This window comes from Coenobita brevimanus, chromosome 38 (assembly GCF_032717465.1).
Source record: "Coenobita brevimanus isolate Jiangsu-jjx chromosome 38, ASM3271746v2, whole genome shotgun sequence".
Classification (NCBI taxonomy): Eukaryota; Metazoa; Arthropoda; class Malacostraca; order Decapoda; family Coenobitidae; genus Coenobita; species Coenobita brevimanus.
This window is the reverse complement of record NC_136991.1, coordinates 187501-213856: the sequence shown is the minus strand read 5'-3', so window position 1 is coordinate 213856 and position 26356 is coordinate 187501. Positions and strand designations below refer to the sequence as shown.

General features: G+C 42.8%; 1 protein-coding gene and 1 non-coding gene across 2 annotated transcripts in view; one reads left to right on the top strand and one right to left on the bottom strand.

Moving 5' to 3' along the window:
• Positions 1–26356, top strand: part of Ankle2 (ankyrin repeat and LEM domain-containing protein 2) — an 82711-nt gene that overhangs the window by 15418 nt on the left and 40937 nt on the right. The window contains exons 4-6 of the mRNA XM_080269875.1: positions 7147–7272; positions 15657–15902; positions 22436–22555. Of these exons, the coding sequence (XP_080126001.1) occupies positions 7147–7272; positions 15657–15902; positions 22436–22555 (492 nt within the window). The remainder of the gene's footprint in view (positions 1–7146; positions 7273–15656; positions 15903–22435; positions 22556–26356) is intronic.
• On the bottom strand, positions 7433–7551 carry LOC145396641 (5S ribosomal RNA). Its single transcript, XR_013896802.1, has one exon. It is a non-coding gene; the product is annotated as a 5S ribosomal RNA (ribosomal RNA).

Here is a 26356-nt window from a genome sequence, read left to right as displayed (position 1 = left end):
AGTTTTTTGAATGGTCAAAATTGGTGTTTTCAATCAGTCTATTCCTATGAGAAATCATAATTGGACAGTCTCTACTTGATGCAAAATGGGCAACCGACTGTGAATTTGAATTAGCATCTTGATGTCTTAAAGAAGAGCAGTTGATGAATTTGGGAGAATTTCTGTTACTACAGTCCTTAGATTTATGGGTTCCAGCACAAAAGACGCATTTAGGTTCATCATTTTTCCTAGAACATCTCTCAAATGTATGACCAAAGCCTTGACAGTGATGACACTGTGTACAGTGGGGCACCAATTTTCGCGCCTAATTGGGTCCAAAAATAATGCGTGAAAGTGGAATTAGCAAAAGTTGGGGCATTGTCTTTATGGCAAAAAGGCTAATTGGTTCCCGGTTATCCTAAAGTAACATCAGATTTTCATTTTCACTTGCAATACAGTACATCAAATCACTATTGTACATTGCATTGTGAGATACAAACAATAAAAACTATACAGTACACATTATATGAGGAGAAACATACCACAGAGACCAAGTTGAGGTGTTTAATGGATGTTGGGGGTAAGTATCCGAGGCGCGTGGCGGGCTTATTTAGCCACGCCAGACGTATTGGCGCCACCTCTTGCTGCCTCGCTACCACCATGCTGTTTCCTCATACTACGCACTGTCGATTCTGGGATGTTAAATATACGGCAGATTTCACTCTTTTTTGTGCCCTTGTCCATGTGCTCAACTATCTTCCTTTTCATTATTATACTGCCGTTTCTTCACTCCAACACGATACTCTCTTTTAGCCTTGGCCTTTCCTCCCGACTTTGAATGTCCCGGCCACTTTTTATCACCACCACTGCCTCCCGGCCCTCCCCCCACACCACCAGGCTCTCCCCCCACACCACCAGGACCTTTCACCACACTACCAGGTATAGCAGAGGCCATTGAACCGTGAGAATCCAACTCAATAGAGCTAGCACGCTCGTACACAATGGCGGGAATGGGTGGACAGAGTGTTGACATGACGTCATTCAAGATGGTGGTGGGTTGCGGGCGGGCGGTGCAGGAAATTCAAAGTTCAAAATATTGTCCCAAACCTAAAATTTGTGTGCGAAAATCGATTTTTTTCAAGCGAAAGTGGAAGTTAGGGAATATTTGGTGCATGCCGCAAAAGTGGATTCCGCGAATCCTGCTGTAGCGAAAGTTGGTGCACTACTGTAACCCAGAATCTATCGAATGCGCGGCATCTTGTAAGATCCACATAGATGTAATTGCCCTGTTCTACAGTGGAGGATCTCACCTCTGGCGACATCTTCAAGACAGCAGTTTTGGTGTCATTCCTTGTTCTTGTGAAGAGAAGGTTGAGGGAACAACCTCGATCAACGAGCATCTTAATATTAATGTTTTTTCTCAGAATGTTTGGGATGATGTCAGAGTCACCCAAGGAAGAGGAAAGGCCTGTCACAGTCATTTTAGGCAACATTTTCTTTGGCTCTGATATGCAAAAAGTGCCCTCAGAGCCAAAATGATCACTCAGCACCCCAGTTGCTTCACCCTTGGCTTCAGCTGACAGAAACTTCATTACCAACCCACCAGCCTTGGTCTTAAGACAGCTGTCAACCGTTACAGAGTTAAGTACACCTCTGATGTCTTCTGGTCCCATCTGATTTTTCCAGGCATCAGCACCACTCTTTGGTTTCACAATCAGTACATGCTGACTATGAATGGCTTTTTTCTGGCCATGAGCACTGATCTCAACCACGCCCCCAAGCAGATCCTTCCCTTCCCCCACGAGAGACCCACAAACAGCATCCGCAAATGACTTGGCCTGATCTTGCGTGACTGCCATGGGTGATGAGACCTTGGTCTCTAGTGCCTCCAGTCTATTTGAAACATTACTTGCCTGAAAGATTGGCCCAATAACTTTATCCTCAATCTCCTTCTTGGTACTACTTCCTCCACCAGCCAAGACCTCATCCGCTGGTGCAACACACTGGCTACACAGCCAGCGGAAGCCCAGCTGGTTGCTCTTCTTCATAAATGGATAGTCGCCTGTGTCCAAATTTTCACATCGTATATGAACCCACTCACTGCAGTAGGCGCACTTCAGTGCTTGTGCACTTTTCGCTATAGACCTACTGAAGTGAGGGCACTGGTGTTGTTTGCTCATGATAAAGTAGAACAAAAAACAAAATAAAATGACAACAACAACAGCAAAAAGTATATACAATACTACCCGGGATAAACCCGGGTAGCGCCGCCCCCATTTGTGTCACCCTAATTTAGGAGAAAAAAGAAAACCAAAATAAAACACAAAGAACAGAAATGGAAAAAAAAAAAACAGGGTGTCTGCGAGGTCACCACGAGCAGGTGGGGTACGACTTGACTACCCTTCTAGGAAAGGTAACCCAAACCGAGGTGTCGCAAAAGTGCTGAGATGGCATTGACAACTTTTCCCAATTCGAGCTTTATAACAGCAGCAAATACGTCACTTAGGCAAGACCTCATTGGTTACGATACTGCCACTGCGCAAAGCAGACGTGTTTATCAGTGAACAGTACAGTATTATTATATATATTATATCCATCCATCCACCATCCAATCCTACACTGCCCCATGAGGAGCGTAGGAGCCTGCGGCTAGGCAGTTGGTCCTGACATTTAAGATGAGAGTGACCAGCCTCACTCATCCCTGAGTGGCATTACATGAGCAATCAACCCCAACCACCCCTTGGATTAAACCTTCACCGGCTCAATCTGATTGGAGCGCAGTAATTACCCACTAAACCACCAGGCCCCACAATTTGGTTATATGGTTACCACCCAGCATAGTAAATGGTTTCCTGGAGTATAGGAAACCATTTACCATTTGATAAATTTAGTAAAGTAATAACACAGTACTGTACAGTACCACAGTGGTAGTAAAAACAGTTTAAAAACCATTCATGCGGTCCGGACTGATGTCTGATATACTGGAAAAAGTCTGGATTAGCAGGGGGAAGTCCGGTTGTTGCTTTTTATCAGAATATTGCATTTTTCGGAATGGTTTAGGACCCAATCAGTCAGTTATAGTGAGGTCTTACTGTAATTTCCATGCCATTGTGGCAAACTGCACATGGCCACTCTCCCTCTTTTTTGACAGTAATGCCACCAATCCTAGATACCATCACCTTTTTTTTTATCTATTTACTCTTAAGTCCTTGTGCCCCATACCATCTCTTCACATCCTAAATCTTTTCTCTGCCTCATTCTCATTTTCTGCAATCAATACCAAATCATTGGCATACAACATCTCCCATGGGAGTTAATTTCTGAAGTCACGTGAAAGGACTTTAAGTACCATGATAAACAATAAGGGGCTCAAAACTGATCCCTGTTGCACACCAGCTTTCACAGAAAACTCATCACTTAAAAATCTCCATTCACCTTACCCTGGGTGTGAGCATCCACATACATAGCCATAACCACCCTAAATAGCCATCTCCTCAGTCCAAAGCTTTCTCATTGCCGTCTTCATCACCTCCCTAGGGATTCTGTCAAAGACCTCTACCAGATCAACAAAAACAAATCCCTTTTCATTCCCATGTATTTTTCCAGAAGCTGTCGAACAAAGACTGTGGCATCAGAGGTCCCTTTGCCAGGCATAAAACCCAACTACATCTCATCAGTATTCACTTTTTCTCCAATTATAACTTCTAGAACTCTCTTCATTGTCTTCATTATCTGGTCCAGAAGTTTTATGCCTCTATAAATTTTCTCCGTCCAGGGCATCACCTCTGTCCTTGTACACATTTACAGTCACACTCTTCAGTCAGTAATCTGGGACAACAGACTCATATATAATCTTATTTATCAGATCAGTGGAGCCTCTGTGGTACAGTGGTAGAGTGTGCGTTTTGTACACAGGTGAACCAGGGTTCGCGCCCCACCAGGGTAATAAACTTTGGGAGTGTTCACCCGGCCACGTACTGCTTTGGCGGACACAAGGGGTGCTGTGGGTGAACCAGTGTTGCTTACTATTAAGTATGCTTGCACCCAGTCGGCTTACGCGGGCTGATTACACTTGGTTCACAGACTACACACACATCCAACACTACAATTACACTTACAAGCACTTCTCACCCTGCATACAATCTCAGCCAGACAGCCTAAGCCACTTGGTAGAGATACATTGGCTGTATTGTCCCAACTTCAGTCGGGATAGGCTGGTCCTTTAGTGGATACTCAAACGGCTGATGATGATGATGATCAGATTAGTAACTTACCCCACTCCTGTATCTTCTGAGGTCTTTGGCATTTCAGTAGTCAGCCCAGACACACCTGCCACCTTCCCCACCTGCATCCTGCTTATTGCCCTGCTGGCAGGAGCAGCATCAGTCAAAGGCCAAACAATGGATCCGGTGACTCCAAACCTTCCTGTTGAACTCCTCATTCAGCATCCGGTTATAATGCTGTCTTCATGCGGCTTATGTCCTTACAGTTCACCACTACCTTTCCTTCCTCATTCATCCCATACTGCATACCTATGATATCACTGTATTCCCTCTTCATCTGAGTTGCCTCCTTAGATACCATGTGCTTCCTTTTATCACTATTTAAGTTATCCAGTAAAAGTCTCTGAGACTCAGATTTTGCCCTGTGTACCTCTTTTTCCAGCCCTGTGCTTGGCAGTCATGTATTCCTCTTTGTTACCACCCCTTGTCCATTCCTGGAAAAGTTTTCTTTTCTCCTTAACTGCAGCTTCCGCACCCTCATTCCACCACCATGTTACTTGTTATCTTGGGGGGCCCCCTTGTCCATCTATACACTGAATCAGTAACTCTCAGGAGATTGTTCTTGAGAGCTCTGTATTGTTCATAACACTTCTGTCCACAGTTCCCTGTTCCACCACCACTCTACTCATCTCACTGTAGAAGGCATTCCTTACTTCATGTTTTTACAACTTCCATATATTCCTCCTAGGTGCATACAGTAGGTCTTCTCCTTCATCACCTACTCCTTAAGCACCAGGTCACCTATCTATCATCTGTGTTGCAGCGCACATTCTTCACTCACTATAACTTTAACATCCCTATTGTCAGCCCTCCTGACCAGGAAGTAGTCTATCTGGCTACTATTTCCTCCAGACTCTTATGTAATTACCAACTTTATCTTTTCATAAAATGTGTGTTGTACACAATCATGTTTTCATTGGTTCCCCAAACTCAAGTGTCCTTTCCCTTTCCTCATTTCCCATACCATATGCGCTTCCCCTATGTACCCCTTCATATTCCTGGGGTGCTTCACCTACATGACCATTTAAGTCCCCTCTCAAAACAACAATCTCATCATCTCCTGTATCACATACCACATGTATTAAGTTATCCCAGAATCTGTCTTTTTCTACACCATCCAAGCCAGCCTGTCGAGCATTTGCCAATATAAATGAAAATGTGAGCCTGCCGAACAGAGTTTTTGCTTCTGTAATAATTTCATTTACTCTCATTATATTGATGACATATTCCACTCACTTTTCCAAAAACAACACACCCACACCACCATATCCATCTGCCATTCCCTGCCAAAATATCTTATACCGACAGTCCCTCCCAGGAATAAGTTTGACTGATCCTTCCCTACATCTGTCCTCCTGTACACAGTCGTCATTCACCCACCTCATACTTATTGCCTCGATCACTTCCCTCACTCTGCCCTTCAGACTACCCACATTCCAAGATGCCACTCTGATCCCTTCGAATGAGTTAGTACCAACAGACTTCTGCTTTTTCTTATTTTTTGCCCTGTCATTAAAATTAAATGACACACTACAACACTTCACAGACCACAGAACAAGGCCCTAAAAATAATCACAGACTGCACAGCTAGTACACCCAGAGACCACCTACACCAAGAAACCAAAGTCTTCAAAGTCAAAGATCATCTAGACACGAGAGGCACACAAATTTATGCGGCAACCACCACAAACCCACACCATCCACTACACTACATGGCAGCACATCCACACACACCAGGGAACATCAAAACAACACCCAGCACACGATATCATACACAAATACTCTCATCTTCCCTCTCGCGCAGCTCAAACCAGCTTCCAGAAACATATCCATACTTAGATCATTCACCGTTCCATTCAGTCACTTAAAGACAACACACAGCTGCATGCATGGCTTCCTGATATCCACCCTTCTGAATCCTACCTCCTTCATGAGGACAGGGTCCACCTGGCCAGGCTGAGTTGTGGGCATCATCCAGCCCTCTTGAGTTATCAGAGGAGGCTGGATGACTTTGTCACTGACGCCTGTCCAGGATACAGCACAGCACCCCATACCATTAAGCACATTATGGAAGACTGCATTGCACACAATCACCTGCACCAGCAACACAACATACACTCTTTGAGAGCTCTTTGGGAAAATCCGGTCTCGACCATGGCCTTCCGTAGGGACTCAGGGCCGTTCAGCCAGCCTGCCTAGGGAACAACTACTACTATTAAAATTAAATACGAGGGAGAGACAGACCACTGACCCCACCCACCTGCTCAGACCCAAGTCCTGGCATGGGACTTAGAACCCTTAGCCCACGAGCTCTGATCAGTGGCTGTGGCAATGGCCTCAGGACCCCCTGCCACTGCAGCTACAGGGACACCCTCCAAGCATGCTTTGGCGCTATAACTGCTCTGCTATTATGCACTCACTGACAGGGCAGCCTCCTGGGGTGCTGCTTCGAGGTTCAGACCCCTCTTCATATCAGTAAAATCAATTTTCGAAATTCGAGAAAATGGTCCTGTGGCCTGCCTGTGGTGCACACAAATGTATTACCTCACAGCCATTGAGGGGTCAGTGGTTATTTTTTGAAAATCCAGTGTGAAAAATGGTCTCCAAATCTGGCATCATTGGGAGGTAGCAAGAATACAATACAGAATAAATCATTGTACTGAAGGGTTTCTTTTTCCATCCGGTTGTAGGTTATTAGTGAAAACTCATGCTACCTTGTAGTGAGTGGAAGGGATATAGGCTGGTCATGTACACTTAAATGAAATGGACTACAATAGTCTAGGCTCAGGCCCAGACACCTTATAATGTGTAATACCCTGCACTGTATTGGATTGGCTATTGCTGCTGCTATTACAGTACTGTTTTTTTAACTTTGCAATTGCAGTGCATTGAGGAGAACCCACGCTACTTGGTGAGTGGAGGTGACACGCCGGCTGTGCTGCAGGAAGGTTTTCGTTACAATGCTCTCCATGTGGCATGCCGCACCAATAAACCCAGATATGTGGAGAAGGTTAGTGGGAGAGAGAGAGAGTGTTAATGTTTTCATTCATTCATTCATTGCCAGATGCCATGTATCCCTAATGGGGTGGCCAAGGGCTTAGAGTTAATTGTTTTACAGGGAGGGGCACTAATCCTTCACCAACCCCATTTCATACGTAGGGAGAACGTTATGCCAACAGCATCTGGTGTTCCCAGGCGGTCACCCATCCAAGTACTAACCAGACCCAACGTTGCTTAACTTTGCTGATCGGACGGGAAGCGGTGTACTCAACGTGGCATGGCCGTTGGCTATATACATATATATATATATATATATACATATATATATATAGTATCATATACTGTATATATATATATTCCTGAGCCTGTATCATTCTTTTTCTGTGCCTGCCCTTCTCTCTTCCTATTTCTCCCATCTTTTCTGTCACTTCATATTGCTTTTCTTTCCTTTACAGGTGGCTTTACATTGAGTGACAAGCCAAATGGTTTCCTGTAAGCCAAGAAACCATTTACAATGCTGGATGGTAACCATTTAACCAAACTATACGTGCTCTCTACGTGTCAGCAAGTGGGTTGGTGGAGGGTTAATGCCCCTTCCTGTAAAACAAGTAACTCAAAGTCAAATGGCCACCTCCTGCGGGATTATGGCATCTGGCAGTAGATAGATAGAATAGTAGATAGATATACTCTGTTTACCTCTTTCCAGAACATTTTCGTACATTTCCTCCACTTTAAACTCAAATTCCTTCCAAATTCCTCATTCACTCTCTTCTTACTTTTTCTTACTAATCTTTTCACCTCTCTCTTCCTCTCTACATATACAGTAGAAGTCCTGTCTTTTGGCACCTTTCAGGACCGAACAGGTGCCGAAACATTGATTTTGCCAAAACATTGGCTGCTTTTCTAGTGTGTGATTTTTGTAAACTATGAGCATTGAATATAGAATACATGGTGTATTTTTTGTGCATTTATTTACAGAAAACACAGACTAACTCTAACCAAGGTGTATTTATGCATATGAAGTGTATGTATGGATGATTTGGGTTGGGACTGCAGGTGTGAGCTTGATTTTGGCCTGCAAACGAAGAATGAATGCATTCTAGCGTGTATTTTTTTTTGTCACCCATATGCAGTACTGTATTCAGTAAGCAACATATGGTGTATTTATGCATATGAAGTGTATATATGGATGATCTGGGTTGGGACTGCAAGTGTGAGCTTGATTCTGGGCCTGAAAACAGAGAATGAATGCATTCTAGCATGTATTTTTGTTTGTCAACCATGCACAATACAGTACTGTAAATATTCAATAAGGAACAAATAGTATTTTTATACATATGTATGGATTATCTGGGTTGGGACTGCAAGTGTGAGCTTGATTCTGGGCCTGCACGCAAAGAATGAATGCATTTTTTTTTTTTTTTTTTTTTTTTTTTCCCCCAACTAAACATAATATTGTAAATATTCAATAAGCAACATACGGTGCATTTATGCATATGAAGTGTATGTGTAGATGATATGAGTTGGGACTGCAAGTGTGAGCTTGATTCTGGGCCTGCAAATGAAGAATGAATGCATTCTGGCATGTACTTTTTTTCTTTTTCTTTTTTTGTCACCGATACGCATTACTGTAAATATTCAGTAAGCAACATATGGTGTTTTTTTATGGTAGGAAAAAAAAAAAAAAAACTTACCTAACCTTGTATTTGCCTATAACAAACGGTTTCAACTTGTGTGTTCCTGAAGCATTTGCACACATCAACACTGTTAGGCGCTCCTTGTTACGTTTGAAGCCCTTTGCAGCCTTTTCACCAGCCCCAGCCAATGTTCTATCAGGGGTACTCTTGAAAAATAGGCCAGTCTTGTCCGCATTATAAATTTGGCACGGCAGTAATTGATGCTGTCTGATTAGCTCAGAAAATTTTTGGCTGTAGCATTCAGCAGCATCAGCATCAGCAGACTGGGTTTTGTCGCTAACATCCAGCTGCCTGATGCCATGCCGTTGCTTAAAATTCCTAAGCCCACCATCTGAGAAGGCACATGGTTCAGTCATTTTTGTTTTCTCATAAAACATCTGGGCCTTCTCTATTATCACTGGGCCTGACAGGTTTCCCTTCTGAGTGCTGCACCATTAACCACATGTATAACATTTCATCAAGCTCAGTCAACTTGGGCTTTTTCATTACTTTTTGTTCGATTGATGAACCACTCAAACCTTTAGACACAAACTTGCAGAGGTCACACTTTTATTTCTTTATATCATAAATCATGGAAGAGCTCACGTTGAACTCTTCCATTAATTTCTTGCTTGCAACACCAGCTTCCAATTTCCTCACTAATTCTAGCTTTCATGAAATAGGAAGCAACTTATGCATGCATTTCTTCATCACAGAAGATTTCCAACGCTAAGCACCCGAAAAACAAAGTAAAGCCAAGACAAAGTTCACCACGGGTTCACAATGAGTTCACCACAATTTCGAAAGTGACCGCTCACAGGAACAGAGGTCACAGCCAAATACACAACAGACTCGTACACACCATTCATACTGTCTCACCCAAGAGTGCTGGTAGCTAGCCAGTAAGCCTTACTGGAGGAGTAAAGTCTGTGACGTCACATAGACTCGTACACACCACTCATATCGTCTCTCCCAAGAGCACTGGTAGCTAGCCATTGAGCCTTATGAGACGAGTAAAGTCTGTGACGTCACTACACAAGATGGCTGACAAACATGGCACCCTTTTCGAAATTGCCATGTACCAATACCCATCGGAAAATGTGCCAAAAAGCCAGAAAACTCTCGGAATGGGACTATTTCTTAAAACTTCTGTAACTTCAGATTTTCCGAGACATTGGTTGCCGAAAGACAGGACTTTTACTGTAACTCTCTCTTCCGTCTCTTAACTTCTTCCATGCCTCTGTTTCTCATCCACTCACTATATGCTTTCTTCTTTTGTGCCACAGCAACTCTCACGTGTTCATTCCACCATGCTGTTCCCTGCACCTTTTTTTTGTCTTCTCTTCAACCCACACACCACCTCACATGCTGCACAGATTTCTTCTGTGAATATCTTGCACACACCTTCTGTATCCCCATCTGCTCCAATCCATATTTATGCAATAGCACCTCCACTTCCCTCTTATATTCTGTCTTTTTTCTATCCTCTTGCAACCCTTCCACTCTCCTTGCATGAACTACTTCCTCCTCTCCTTTCTTTCTTCAATTTCTCCAATTCCTTTGGACCTTGATTCTACTCCCCCCAACCTCTATAAAATTATACTCTTGCATCCGTTACACACCTTCTCATCCTTTCATCCACACACACATAATCAGTCATTGCCTTCCATTCATTCAGTTCACCTCCGACCCTTCTCATCACTCGCCACGTACACCTATGGATCATTTTGTGCCTGAAGAGGGTATTGGCTACCACTAACCCCCTCCCGGCACAAATGTCCACTAAAGCACTGCCATTCTCATCCATCACTGCAGGCACACTCCACTCACCAACTACTCCATCCACCTTCACATTCCCTGCTTGTCCATTCATATCTCCAATCAAAAACACTCTTATTCCTTTCAGACTTTTCCATGCATGTGTCCACATTTGTCCAGAACTTGTCTCTCACTCTGCTTGCACGATCTTGCGTTGGCGCATACACCCACACAATCCTTGAGCCAACCGATCCATACTCTTTTATATTCTCCTTCCATATGTTACTAACAACAATACACACTCCTTCTCTTGCCCTCTAAATTTCACCTACTCCTGCACATATACCCCATCCATACTCCCATTCTCTCACACTCTCACCTCGCCATTTAGTTTCAGTTAATCCACATACTGTACATCCACTTTCGCACCCTCAAGCACCTGGACAATCTCTCTTTCACCTCATCATTTGCACCCCTTACATTCCAAGTAGCTATCTGTTCCATGTCCTTTGTTTGGTTCTTAGTCATCACCTTTTGGTCAATCCTGGTCTGAGGCATCTTGTAAAGAGAATTAGACAGGGTGCACTCCCCTCTCAAAATTAGTATTAGAGGTAGACTGCAAGAGTGAAAGATAAAAATGATAGATTGCTAGTGGAGAAGGGAAAACAAGTGAGTAGATGGAGAAAACACTTTAATGAATTGTTGAACATAGAGAATGAAAGTAATGCGGGTAAAAGTGGCTGGGGAATAGCTGGGAGACGGAGGGATGTGAGAAGAGAGGAAGAAATCAGTAGGATGGAAGTTGTGGAAGCAATGAAGAAAATTAAAATGGGGAAAGCCCCAGGAATTGATGGTGTGTGTGGTGAAATGCTGAAGCAAGGGGGAGAGATAGTAGTAGAATGGATGTGGAAGGTGTGCAGATTGGCTTGGGAGGAAGGTAGAGTCCCGGAGGATTGGAAGTCAGGTACTGTATAATTATTCTCCAGTACAAAGGAAAAGGGGAAGAAGAAGTATGTGGTAATCATAGGGGCATTTGTCTTCTTAGTATAGTAGGAAAAGTATATGGTAGGATACGTATTGACAGAGATAGGGAAATATCAGAGGAATTAGTTGGAGAAGAACGGGGAGGCTTTAGGAAGGGAAGAGGTTGTGTAGATCAGATATTCATTCTTAGATCTTTAGTGGAAAAGTTTCTGGAGAAGGGAAAGAAGTTGTATGCAGCCTTCATGGATTTGGAGAAAGCATACAACAGGGTATCCAACAAGGATTGTGGAAAGTATTAAGAATACGTGGAGTAGATGAGAAGTTGTTGAATGCCGTGAAGAGTATGTATGAGGGTGCTAAGGCTGCAGTGCATGTGGATAGTGAACTGAGTGAATTCTTTTATTTGAAGGTTGGATTGAAACAGGGATGTGTCATGTCTCCATGGTTGTTCAGTCTGTATGTGGGTGGGGTTATAAAAGGGATACCAGGTAGGGCAGTGGATGTTGGAGTGAGAGAGGCCAGTGTTTGGAAACTCCCTGTACTGTTGTTTGCAGATGATACTGTGTTGTAAAGTGAATACAAAGGGGAGCTGCAAAGCTTGGTGGATGAGTTTGGGAGAGTGTGTACGAAAGGGAATCTAAAGGTAAATGGAGGGATGTGTAAACTTATGGTCTTCGAGAGACGTGAAGTCAGTGAATGTACAGTGATGTTGGATGAGGAGGAAATGGAAAGTGTGAGTGCTTTTATGTACTTGGGTAATGTGATGAGTAAGGGTGGAAGTTTAGAGGGTGAAGTGCTTGAAAGGGTACAACAAGGAAGAAAGGTTGTTGGTTCCATGAAAGCAGTGATAAGAAACAGGGAAGTAAGCGTGGAAGTGACAAAGTTACTACAAGACAGTATTGCAGTACCAACTCTAACATATGGAAGTGAAGCTGGACATTGTTGGAGGGACACAAGTCAAGAGTGAGAGCAGTGGAAATGAGTTATTTGAGAGGAGCTTGTGGAGTCACATGGAGAGACAGACTGGCAAAGGAGGAAGCAAAGGAGCATTGTGGTGTGGATGTGATAGGAAGCATTAGGAGAAACACATTGAGGTGGTTTGGCCATGTGGAGAGGATGGAGAGTGAGAGACTGACAAGGAGAGTGTATGTGAGTGGGGTGGAGGGAGGGGGAGGCAAGGGATGAGATGGAGGGATGGATAGGTATATGAGAGAGGGGAGTGTGAGCTGGGAGCAGGGCAGCGAAATGGCGGGGGACAGGATGACATGGAGAAAATTTGTTTGTGGCCACCCCTTACGGGATTAAGGCGTTTGACACTAGATAGATAGACATATATATATATATATATATATATATATATATATATATATATATACACATATATACAGTATATATATATATATATATATATATATATATATATATATATATATATATATATATACACATATATACAGTATATATATATATATATATATATATATATATATATATATACAATGTCAATATCAGACATGATCTGATACCCAGGATCGCCCTCGTTGTCATCCAACCACCCATACACTTTGCCCACATCCACCTCATCGCTAGCCGCATGAAGATGTGTGTGGAAGTCATCCATGTCAAAACCTAAAAAGTCGTGCACCACATCGGCTCCGAGAAGCATACAAGACTAAGCACTTTCCAGAGTCTTGACAGGAACTTCCCTCCATGTCCTGGCCCATTTGTAGATGGCTGACTTTAGGTTGTAGCGATGAAGGTTTTTCCAAAGTCCACTGGCCTCGTGTGTCCTGTCCCTCCCTGCGCTCGTCTTCATCCTCAGGAACAACCATCACCTCGTCCAGGAACTTCCGACAGTACAGCCTCTTTTTAGCGACAATCACTCCTTGGTCCAGTGGTTGGATGAGAGCAGTTGTATTAGGTGGTAAGAACAAGCACCTAATGTGGCCATTCTCAGCCACCAACTCCTTGTCAGATGGATGCGCAGGTGCATTGTCCAGGAGGAGGAGAGAATGGAGATTTGAGTGATGAGTTTTCTGTGAATGTTGGTGTACATCAGAGGTCAGTTTTTGAGCCTTGTTATTTATCATGGTACTTGAAGCCCTCCACGTGACTTCAGAAATGGACTTCCATGGGAGATGTTGTATGGTAATGATTTGGTGTTGGTTGCAGAGAATGAAAGGGAGGCTGAACAAAGATTTAGGAAGTGGAGAGATGGTATGGGGCACAAGGGCTTAAGAGTAAATGCAGATAAAAACAAAAGTGATGGTATCTAGGGCTGGGGGTGGTACTGTCAGAGAAGAGGGAGAGTGGCCATGTGCGATTTGTCACAAAGGCATGGGAAGTAATTCCATCTTGTGCAGTGTTTGTGATAAGTGTGTGCATTAAAGATGTAGTGGTATTAGAGGTAGACTGCGAGATAATGCTGATTTCATGTGTGCAGTGTGTCGGGGAGAACAGGTGGATATTTCCAGGCGTGAAAGAATTGAACTTGCTGATGAGTCTCTTGAGTGTGTGGAAGAGTTTTGTTATTTGGGAGACATGTTATATGCTGGAGGTGGGGTAGGAGCTAGCTCTGTGGTTAGAGTGAGGAGTGGTTGGAAGAAGTTAAGGGAGTTGTTGTCTCTCCTGACATTGAGAGGGCTCTCCCTCTGTGCTAAGGAATCTTTGGTTGTGGCATGTGTTAGGAGTTTAATGCTGTATGGTAGTGAGACCAGGGCAGTAAAGGAGGAGGATATTCGCAGGTTCAAACGTACAGAAATGACAGTGATTAAGGGGATGTGCAGTGCATCCTTGAGTGCAAGGCCTGGAGGGCCTAGGTTTACGATGGAAAAGTTGAGAGGTAGGATGGGACTGAGTGAATTGGTGTTGTAATGAGGAGATGTAGATTGAGATGGTTTGGGCATGTGGAGAGGATGGGGGATGATAATTGGGTGCAGAAAGTGAGCAGTGTTAATGTTGGGGATAGGGTAGTGAGAGGTAGACTGAAAAAGACCTGGGATGAGATCATTGAGTGTGACCTCAGGGTTAAGGGACTAAATAGGGAAGCTGCCAGAGATCAAGCAGCATGGAGAGCCACCACTGGGTGACCAAGGCTGATGCATGCAAGCATGTTGGAGCCTTCAGAAACGAAAATGAAAACGATTTCATCTTGCATTACTGCATATTTGTAGGCCATTCCTTCTACCTTCAGCTTGTTCTCTCTTTCTACCTGTTGTTTCAGATTGTTGATTCCCTCTTTAATTTCAGTTTGTCATTGACAGTCCTGTAAAACAATTTAGATTCCTCTTTACATTTGTTAATTATACCTCTTTCAGAGTTTCTTACTTCCTCTCTATCAATTTTTGTATGTTCATTTCTAGTACTTTCATATTCTATTGTTAACTCTCTTTCTCCATATGTTCCATGCTGCATCCCTTTCTCTTTTTGCTGTCACACATCTTTTGCTGAACCAACCCTTTTTCCAGTTCTCTCTCCCACTTACTTTTGGCACATATTTTTCCACACCCAAGTTATAAAAAGCTAGAAAGATGCCCCACTTCTTCTGCTTCTCTCTTGTCTCTCTGAATTCGCTCTAGTCTGCTTCTTCAAAAAATTCCTCAGTCTCATAAAGTTTGCTTTCCCAGAGGTGTATCTTCCATGCCTTTGTAGCTCATCTCTTAGTGCCACATTCCATTCTTATCATTTGGAATTCAGTCACTACACAATCACATTTTCCTATAGGACACAGATATTTCAGAGATTCAGTTATGTCAGGTTCTTTGGTTACCAGTAAATCTTGTCTAGCTGGTGTGTCATCACCTCAAAATCTTGTGTGTGTGTGTGTGTGTGTGTGTGTGTGTGTGTGTGTGTGTGTGTGTGTGTGTGTGTGTGTGTGTGTGCGCGCGCGCGCGCATGCGTGTGCACGTGCGTGCGTGCATGCATGTGTGCCTTTTTTTTTTCTGCATCACCCTTATCAGTGTTTCCCTTACTGCAGGTGCTGGCAACAGTTTCGCATGTGGCATTCTTCCAGAAGTTCTACCCTGATGACAGTCTTGAAACCTCTGCACGACGAAGTGCCTACCTAACAGACCTCTACCTCAATACTCCAGACAAAGGTCTTAATGAGACACCTCTGCACTTTGCCAGTAAACATGGAGCAGTTGAGTGTATTCGGATTCTAATGTCATATTCGGCCTGTGACAAGCTGAGGGAGAATAAATTTGGACAGAAGCCCATTGATGTGAGTTTTATGAATTTTACGGTGTCTGATCAGTATATGGTATTATTATTATTTTTTATTCTATCTATTTATCTATCATCCAATCCTACATTGCCCCATGAGGAGCGTAGGAGCCCGGGGCTAGGAAGTTGGTCCTGACATTTAAGATGATAGTGACCAGCCTCACTCATCCCTGAGTGGCATTACATAAGCAGTCAACCCCAATTACCCCTTGGATATAAACCTTCACCAGCTCAATCCGATTGGAGCGCAATAATTACCCACTTAACCACCAAGCGCCAAAATTTGGTTATTTGGTTACCACCCAGCGTAGTAAATGGTTTCCTGGTGCACAGGAATTTTTTATTATTATTTTTTTAAAACCCGTTAACTGTTCATGGCGGTTTTTTGGAGGTGTCTGTGGTGCCAGACATAGGGGTAAAAATGATATTTCCCAAAGGCCAAATTTTGTCTTAGGAATTGAGAGAACACATCCATTCATTCATTCATTGCCAGACGCCATGTATCCCAAACAGGGTGGCCAAGGGCTTAGAGTTAATGCCAAAGTATATTGTAACGAAATATTAGCTTAATATTTACCTTGGTAAAGCCATGGATGAACATCATAGTGTCTGATTCCCTATTGGAATGTATGGTTTTCATTTTCTTTTTCAGTTTTGGTTTTGAAGGCTCAACCATGCTTGCATGGGTTGGCCTTGGTCACCATGGCACTATATTCAAAATTCACCAGTGCAGCCAGGGCTGTATTGAGCAGTCGCACTCGGAACAGCCCAGCCTGTATAGAGCAGTTAACGGGTTAAACAGAACAGAGGAAGGGAAAACAAATGAATAAAAAAAAAAGATACTTCATACACCAGATAACTGGTGTCCACCATTCATTAACCCCTACGTGCCGGTTGGCATGTATAACCGTAACGATTTTGGGCGCGGAGCAGCACCGGTTGATGTGTATAGCTGCAAATGTCTTCCCGCCATCCTTAGAACTTTAACTTATCCTTACTCATCGACAGGACTACCTGAAAATGTGGGGATACTTTCATTTAAAAGAGGAAGAGTTGGTGAGTCTTATGTATCTTAATTTTTCTCTAGCTTTTATAATTTGCCAGATACAGTACAATCCCAGCAATCCGGTATCCAGACAAACGGAATACTCAGAACAACGGGAAAATTCAAGGGCTGGTAAAAATGTCAGTAAGTTATAACTGTGCGCCAATTTGAATGGACCGCCAAACTGCCGTTTGATAGTGTCACACGAGGCTGGGGGAAGTCAGACAAAGCGAGGTGGAGGCATTTCCGGCTGATGTAAATCCCTAGCAAATCCTCTTAACCACCCCTCCTCTCCCCCTCTTTCCCCTACTTGAATTCAGTCATCCTCCACACCTTCCAAAAATCACCAGTCTGCGTTTTGCCACCAGACAGTAAACAAGGTCTCTTACTATTGTGTTACTCTGATAGACGGTAATTTGTACACTCCAAAATGCCTAAAGTGCAAACTAAACGTAAGCGTATCGTGCTTACCTTGAAACAGAAGCTGGACATATGCAACAGACTTGAAAAAGGCGAACATTAAAAAACACTAATGGCTGAATATGTTAATAGAAATGAAAGTTTACTTTGTTGGAAGAAAAATAAATAAATAATATGCCTGCATTTCATACGTACATCATTTATTTTATTTTCTGCAAAACAGCTGAGTGGCGGGTGAGGGGTGGAGTGATGGAGGTCAGGTAGGGAAGAAGAAGAACAGTCGGAAACGTAAACAAACTCACGTGGGGGCACAGGTGTTGTGATAATTCTACAGTGCAGTCTTAACACATCATCAGTTCACTAATAAATGTTCAAGCTTTTATTTCTATATTTTATTTTTCAATTTTTATGAGTACAGTACATATAATGAATACAGTAATTCGGTAAACAATGGACTGGTGTAATTTGCAGTACTGCTAGTTGCTAGACATTGCACACGTGCGTTATGACCATGGTGTGTGTTTACAAGGCAGTTTTTCAGGCGGAATCTCTTAGTGTAACCCCTAATGTGACTGGTGAGTACCTGAACTGTATTTACTGCTGTGATAGCATTTGTATAGATTTGACTTGAAAATCAGAAATACGGGAAAAATCTGTAACCGGGAAGGTAAATTCCCCAAGCCACCCGGTTAACTGGGATTGTACTGTATTAGGGTTTGAAGTAAGGGTATTTTTTTCCATCACAAATATTCTCCGTAGGGAGGACCATGCGACATCGGGAAATCCCCGGCGTGTAGGGGTTAAAAATCTGTAACAGTTGGACTTGAACAGCTGTAGGTTGAAGTTTAGGGGGAAACAACTCTGGGGAAGCGAGTTCCAGAGAGATGCAGTTGAGGAATAAAAGAATTCTGATAGGCGGAAATTCTGCAGTATGGCAGTGTGACATTCCGGTCATGAGTGTTACCAGATACCTGTATAGCACAGGGGAAGGCATGGAAAGGTGGTACAATGGATGCAACTTCGTCTGAGCATTTGCCATAAAAGCATCTAAAATAATGCAAGGGAGGCAACATTACTTTTTACCTGTAGGGGAGGTAGTTTGTTTGTAATAGCAGAGTTATTAATAATTCCAACAGCTTTGTTTTGAATTTTGTCTAGTTTTAGTGCAAGCTCTGTACATCTATTTCACAAGGGTGAACAACATTCCAGCTGAGAGCACACACATGACTCTTATAAACTGTAGCCAACTGCTCATCAGTAAGAAGCTGTGAACTCTATACAGTAATCCAAGTTTCTTTGAGGTGGATTTGGCAAGTGATCTGACATGAGAGGTCCAGCTGAGGGCATTGTTAAGTGAATCACCGAGAATTTTTATATTTTTGGAGATAGGAATGCGAGATAGGAATGTTAGAAGCATTGAAGGTCATACACGAATCTGGCAATATCTGTCATTTGTAAATTGTTATATTTGGGTTTACTAGCTTTAAATGAGACAAGATTATTTTGTCCCCATTCAGTGATCCTAGATAAGTCTTGATTTATGGAGATGGCTGTACTGAGTCGTGTTAGAAATGTTAATTTTGTGATTGGGTGTTTAAGTGTGAATGAACTGTGAAGTGTTGAGTCATCTGCATATGAATGGATGGTATTACAGGATTCAGATAAGAGATCATTAATATGAATTAGGAATGGGGTTGGAGCCAAAATTGATCTTTGTGGCACGTCAACATTAATTGAGTGGAAATTGGGATATACATCATGTACTTTTATCTTTCTGTTGCTGAGATACGAGGAAATTAGAGGAACAAAAGACGTTAGTCCATATCAAGGGAGTTCGGATAGCAGGGAATGGTGCCACACTCCGTCAAAAGCTTTAGACATATCGAGGGCCACTTCATGAGTTTCTCCTTGGTGATCAGCTGATTGTTGGATGGTGTGTGTCAGGAGATTAAGTATATCAGTGGTTTTTTTGTGGCAAAAACCATATTGTCCATCACTAATTGAGTACAGTACTGTAATTGGATTCAAGATGTTTAATTATGTGCTTATTTTGTACATATATTTATTAGACAGCTTTACATATGGGTGTAATTGTTATCAAATGTATCATTACCATTATCAGCAGCAGTAGGTGTAGCAGTAGCAAACACCATCCTAGACAAGCCCCTGCACTTTCCCAGTAGGCATGAGACAGTTGAGTGTGTTCGGTTTAACCAACTTGCAACAGACTGAGGGAGAATAAGTTTGCCCAGAAGCCTGTTAGTAATTAAGTTTGTTTAGAACCCCAGAGATGTTAGTTTGATGTATTGCGCTGTTACATTATAGCCTTTTTATTTTTACTTTTAGAAGCCATTGACTACAGCATAGTACATTTCAAATTAGAATTATGCCTGGCCATGAATTACATCCATCCACACATGCCCATACTTCTACACTTTAGCTCTGTTACCTGTAACTATGATTATAATTTGAAATGAACTATACAGGTTTAGTTACAGATACCATAATGGCATTAATGAATGAGTGTGAGGAGGTGTGGGAGGGTTTGCATCATGGCTGTGTAATTTTAATTTCACATAGACTACTGTGTAGCATGTATAGGTCTTTTCATTTGATGACAACTCAGAGTGTTTCAGAATCTTTAGCCATATTGCTACTGAATCTCCTAGCCTGGAGGTCTCCATATAGGACTTCATCCTATTTTTTTGTCAGTCTTCCTTGGTCCATGGCTATTTTTGTAATTCTGCACCTTTACAATTTCAGGTAACCATCTTGTTCATTTCACCCATATAAACATCTTTAAAAGCCTGGATAAAGACCATGGGGAATGCACGGATTAAATGAGTCAAAAAAAAAAAGGAATGTATACTGGGTATTCATCATCATCATCATCATCATCATCCGGACCTCCTTTCCCACCCTAGGGCAGGGTGGGTGAGGAGTAGCAGTGTCCAGACTTCCCAAATTTGCTCAGTCCAATGGGCCATGCTTCCACTCACTCGTCATGCTACCCCCCGGAAACCTGGTTCTATCGGATACTCCAAAAACATTCACCACATTTTGTACATAAATGTATCCCATAGAGTCAATCCAGATGCTGCCAAGTTAAAAAGGGGTGCCAAATCCTTGATCATGTGCCTCTTCGCACAACATTCACCTAGCCAGCTCGATCTTTTGTCAGTTTCCTAGCCTCACCGACTTCCATACCTCTCTTCCTCACACACTGATCCACCATATCTCTCCACCTCCATGGCCTACCTTGCCTCCTCCCTCCTTCAGATTCACTCACATATACTGTACCTTTTTCACCACCCTATTGTTATCCATTCTCTCCACATGACCGTATCATCTCAATACACTCTCTTCGATTCTGGTGTCCACAGACTTCCTCACTCCGCATCTTTCATGAATCACATTATTTCATATCCTATCCACTCTTTGTACTCCACATACATTCCTCAGCAGTCCCGTCTCCCTTCTCTCACTCTTGACTTTTCATTTTCATGCCACATCATATTCATACATCCGTATGTAAAGTTGGTACTAACACTCTTTCATGTAAGCCTCGTGCAGCTGCAACACTCAAGCCTCTGTTTTTTATCAAGGCATTCATTGCATCAGCTACTTTCCTTTTTGTGTCACTCTGCTTTCAACTTCTTTTGCACATTTTCTTCTTTTCTATCACTGTACACAGGTATTTGAACTCCCTCACCAATTCCAGTCTCTCTCCATTCAGTGTAACATCACAGTGGGAGTCACCTTCTGTCTCAGTAATCATCACTTTACTTTTTTCTACAATTACTCTCAAGGCACAACGCTCACAGACGTCAGCAAAATTCTGCACTAGTCTACCAAGTTATTGTTTGGTCCTTGCAAGTAGTACTGCATCATCAGCATACAACAAATTTGAGATATTCCATCCATCACCATTCATTACCAGTGCCATCTTCCTCTCCATTCCTCACGTTTTTACTTCTCTCATCACCCCATCCATATATATATACTGAACAACCACGGGGACATCACACAACCTTGTAGGACGCCCACACCGATTGTGAACCATTCACTTAGATGCCCATTAACCCTGACACATGCTTCACTTCCATCATAAAAACCCTAGATGGAACCTAGCAGCTTACCATCTACACCATACATGCTCGACACCTTCCACAATCCTTCTCTGTCTACTTTGTCGTATGCTTTTTCCAGATCCATGAATGCAATAAACACCTTATATTCCTTCTCACAAGCCTTCTCCACTATCTGTCTCACTGCAAATATTTGATCCACACATCCTCTGCCACTCCTAAAGCCACCCTGTTCTTCATTCACCAGGACATTTGATCTCTCTTTTTCTTTCTCTATAATAAATCTCCCATATACCTTCCGTACCACACTCAGTAAACTTATGTCACAATAATTCTTGCACTCACTTCTCTTACCTTTATTTTTGTACAGGGGTACAATCACAGCCTTTTTCTACTCTGCTGGCAAAGTTCCTTCTTACATATCTCCAATAAGCACTTCATTCCACTCTCCCCACTACACTTAAATCATCTCTGCATACACCTCATCAACCCCAGCTGCTTCACAGTGTTCTTCACTTCTCTGAGTGTCACGTTTCTTATCACTGCATTCCTTCTCTGCACCCCCCCAAAACCAGTCATGTTTACAGTGGCTTTGTTCACTGTATTCCCATTCATCAGGCTTTCAAAGTATTCTTTCCATCTGGTCATTACTTCATACCCATGGGTTAATAATCTACCACTTACATCCTTCACACTTTCACATTCCATGAAATATTTCCTTTCAGTATTTTGTTTTACATTGATTGTGTGTAGCCATATGAAGAGCATCATTGATGATGGTAGGGGTAGAATTATCAACAACATATAGTGCTCAGTTAAATAAGCCACACTTTGTTTTTTTATTTTTTTATTTTATTTATTATTTATTTGTTAAGGCACTTGACAAGCCAAACCATTGTTGAAAAAAATGGCTTTTTGTTGCTGCTGCTGCTGGTGATGATGACGAGAATGGTGTTGATGAACATCTTTTTTGCATAGATTGTGTGTAGCCGTATGAAGGGCAGCAGTGATGGTGTTGTTGATGTGATCGCTGGACTGCTGGGTGATCAGTGGTTTGTGCCGCTGCTACGAGATGATGAACACTGCCTTTTGCCACAGGTCTGTAACTTTGCCTTTTTTCCCATTTTATATCATGATTTAATTATTGTTAGTTTGTTTTCACCCTGTGGGATTGGACCACTCCCCTAACCTGAATACTAGGTTGTAGATAATGGTATTCAGTGAGCCTTAGTTATTAACCCCTAAAGACCACAAATCTCCCACCCTGATTATCCCCCTTGCTGCATTTTTGGTCTGATTTTTCAACTTTCACCAAGGTAAACTTTGGTCTTATAGATCTCAAGAGCTTGAGTTTACACACCTGAAAATGTTTTATTTCACTCTCATATGTCTAATTATTACCACACTATCAACCATCAAAGATTAAACAAAAGTCACCCCTTGTGCAAGAAGGAAAATAGGAAAACTTTGGACAATACATTAGTATTGTCAAATAACCTTACAGAAATTACTAAAATCAATATGAATTATGTGCATAGGCATGAAACAAGTTGAAGGAATGAACATGAAAGTAAAAATAAAAATCATCATCATCCGGGCCTCCTTTCCCACCCTAGGGCAGGGTGAGGCGTAGCAGTGTCCAGACAGCCCAATTTGCCCAATCCAGTGGGCCATGCTTCTATTCACTCACCATTCAAGCCCCCGGAATCCTGGCAGTATCTGATACGCCAAACACTTTCACCACATTCTGTAGCTTCACATAAACATATCCGATAGAGTCAATCTGGACACTGTCATGTTAAAAAGGGGTGCCAAATCCCTGATCATGCACTTCTCCTCACAATATTCATCCAGCCAGCTCAGTCTCCTAGCCTCACTGACTTCCGTACCTCTCATCCTCACACACTCATCCACCATATCCCTCCACCTTCTTCTTGGCCTACGTCACCTCCTCCCTCCTTCAGATTCGCTTAGATATACCTTTTTCACCACTCTATTGTTATCCATTCTCTCCACATGTCCATACCAACTCAGTACACTCTCTTTGATTCTGGTTTGCATAGACTTCCTCTCACCACAACTTTCACTAATCACATTATTTCATATCCTATCCACTCTCTGTGCTCCACATACATTCCTCAGCAGTCTCATTCCACTGCACTCACTCTTCACTTTTCATTTTCATGCCACACTATAGTCTCACATTCATATGTTAAATTTGGCTCTAACACTCCTTCATGTAAGCCTCATGCAGCTGCAACACTCAAGCCTCTGTTTCCTATCAAGGTCTTCATTGCTCCAGGTACTTTCCTTCCTTGTGTCACTCTGCTTTCCACTTCTTTTACATGTTTTTCTCTCTTTCTGTCACTGTACCTAGGTATTTGTACTCTAACCAATTCCAGTCTCTGTTCATTCACTGTAACCTAGCACAAGGAGTTACCTTCTCTCTCAGTAATCATCACTTTACTCTTTTCTACATATACTCTCAAGGCACGACGCTCACAGACATCAGCAAAACTCTGCACTAGTCTACCAAGTTCTTGTCTGGTATTTGCAAGCAGTACTGCATCATCAGCATACAACAAATTTGAGATGTTGCATCCATCATCATTCATTACCAACACCATCCCCATCTCCAGTAGTCATGTTTTTACTTCTCTCATCACCCCATCCATATATATATATTGAACAACCATGGGGATGTCACACCTCGTTGCATGCCCACACTGATTGTGAACCATTCACTGAGATGCCCATTTACCCTTACTCATGCTTCACTACCATCATAAAAACTCTTGATGGCACCTAGCAGCTTACCATCTACACTGTACATGCGCAAAACTTCCACAGTCCTTCTCTGTCTACTTTGTCATATGCTTTTCCAGATCCATGAATGCAATAAACACCTTATAGTCCTTTTGACAAGCCTTCCCCACTATCTGTCTTACTGCAAATAATTGATCCATACATCTTCTGCCACTCCTAAAACCACCCTGTTCATCACTCACCAGGACTTCTGATATCTCTCATACTTTCTGTGTAATAAAATATATACTGTATATACTGTAGACAAATTTATCCATCCATCCATCCATCATCCAATCCTACATTGCCCCATGAGGAGCGTGGGAGCCCGGTGCTAGGCAGTTGGTCCTGACATTTAAGATGAGAGTGACCAACCTCACTCATCCCTGAGTGGCATTACGTGAGCAATAAACTCCAACCACCCCTTGGATATAAACCTTCACTGGCTCAATCCGATTGGAGCACAGTAATTACCCACTAAACCACCAGGCACCAAAGTTTGGTTATATGGGTACCACCCAGTGTAGTACATGGTTTCCTGGTGTACAGGAAACCATTTGGGTTTTCACTTAGTGTAGAGTCACCCATAGGCAGAAGGAGGAGGAAAGAATGGAGGAATGAAAGACAGAAGAGTGAGTGTAAAGTCACCCATAGGCAGAAGGACGAAGAAAGAATGAAGGAAAGAAAGATAGATGAAGATGGAAGGAAAGATGGATGGATATATATATCCATCCATCCATCATCCAGTCCTATATTGCCCCATGAAGAGCGTAGGAGCCCGGGGCTAGGCAGTTGGTCATGACATTTAAGATGAGAGTGACCAGCCTCACTCATCCCTGAGTGGCATTACATGAGCAGTCAGCCCCAATTACCCCTTGGATATAAACCTCCACCGGCTCAATCCGATGGGAGCGCAATAATTACTCACTAAACCACCAGGCGCCAAAATTTGGTTATATGGTTACCACCCAGCATAGTAAATGATTTCCTGGTGCACAGGAAACCATTTGGCTTGTCACTCAGTGTAGAGTCACTCACAGGCTGAAGGAAGTGGAAAGAATGAAGGAAAGAAAGACAGAAGAGGGAGTGTAAAGTCACCCGTAGGCAGAAGGACAAGGAAAGAATGAAGGAAAGAAAGACAGAAGAGAATGGAAGGAAAGAAGGATGGGGAGGAAAGGGCAGACACCCGAGAGCAGCACTACATCAAGTGAGTGGATGGTGAGCACCCCCACCTACCACACAATATATACAGTATACTGTATATATATATATATATATCCACAGCAACATGTTGCTGTGGATGGAAGAATAGATGCAGAAGTGAAGTTTAGAATAAATGAAGTAGGAAAGGTGCTGGGAGGAATGAAAAAAGTGTTTAGATGTCGTTCGCTTAGAATGGATGTAAAGAGAAGGTTGTATGAGGGTGTTGTGGTACCGACTGCGTTATATGGGGCTGAAACATGGAATATGGGTGTAGCAGAGATGAAAAGTTTGAATGTAATGGAGATGAGGTGTCAGGACTATGTGTGTGGTGACGCGTATGGATTGAGTGCGAAATGATGAAGTGCGAAGGAGAACTGGAGTTGTTCGGGAGATGGCTGGTAGAGTTGAGCAGAGGGTGTTGCAATGGTTTGGGCATATGAAGAGAATGGATAATGAGCGATTGGTGAAAAAGATAACTAGATCTGATGTGAGAGGTGTAAGGCTGAGAGGAAGACCACGAATAGGATGGATGGAGAGTGTGAAGAGAGCACTGAATGCGAGAGGGATGTCTTTTGAGCAAGGAAGAGTGGCTGTGCGTGACAGAAATAAATGGAGAGAAATTGTGAATGAATAAGTGATGACGCAGCCCTGAGGGGATATTCTCCCGCATTTGGTCTGATCAGCTAGTCAGGTCAGGTGCGGGTAAGGGGATGGGTCTGTTATGATGTGGCAGGGGTAAACCAGCTCTGCTGTCGGGCCCTGCTGCGGATGTCACTGATTGCATTGCGCAGTTGACCCTTGTGCGGTGTGGTGCGGTGAGGATCTGTCCGTTCTCCCCTTGGGGCTAAGATGCGAATGAATGTGTTAGAATGGATGAGTAAATGGGGAGTG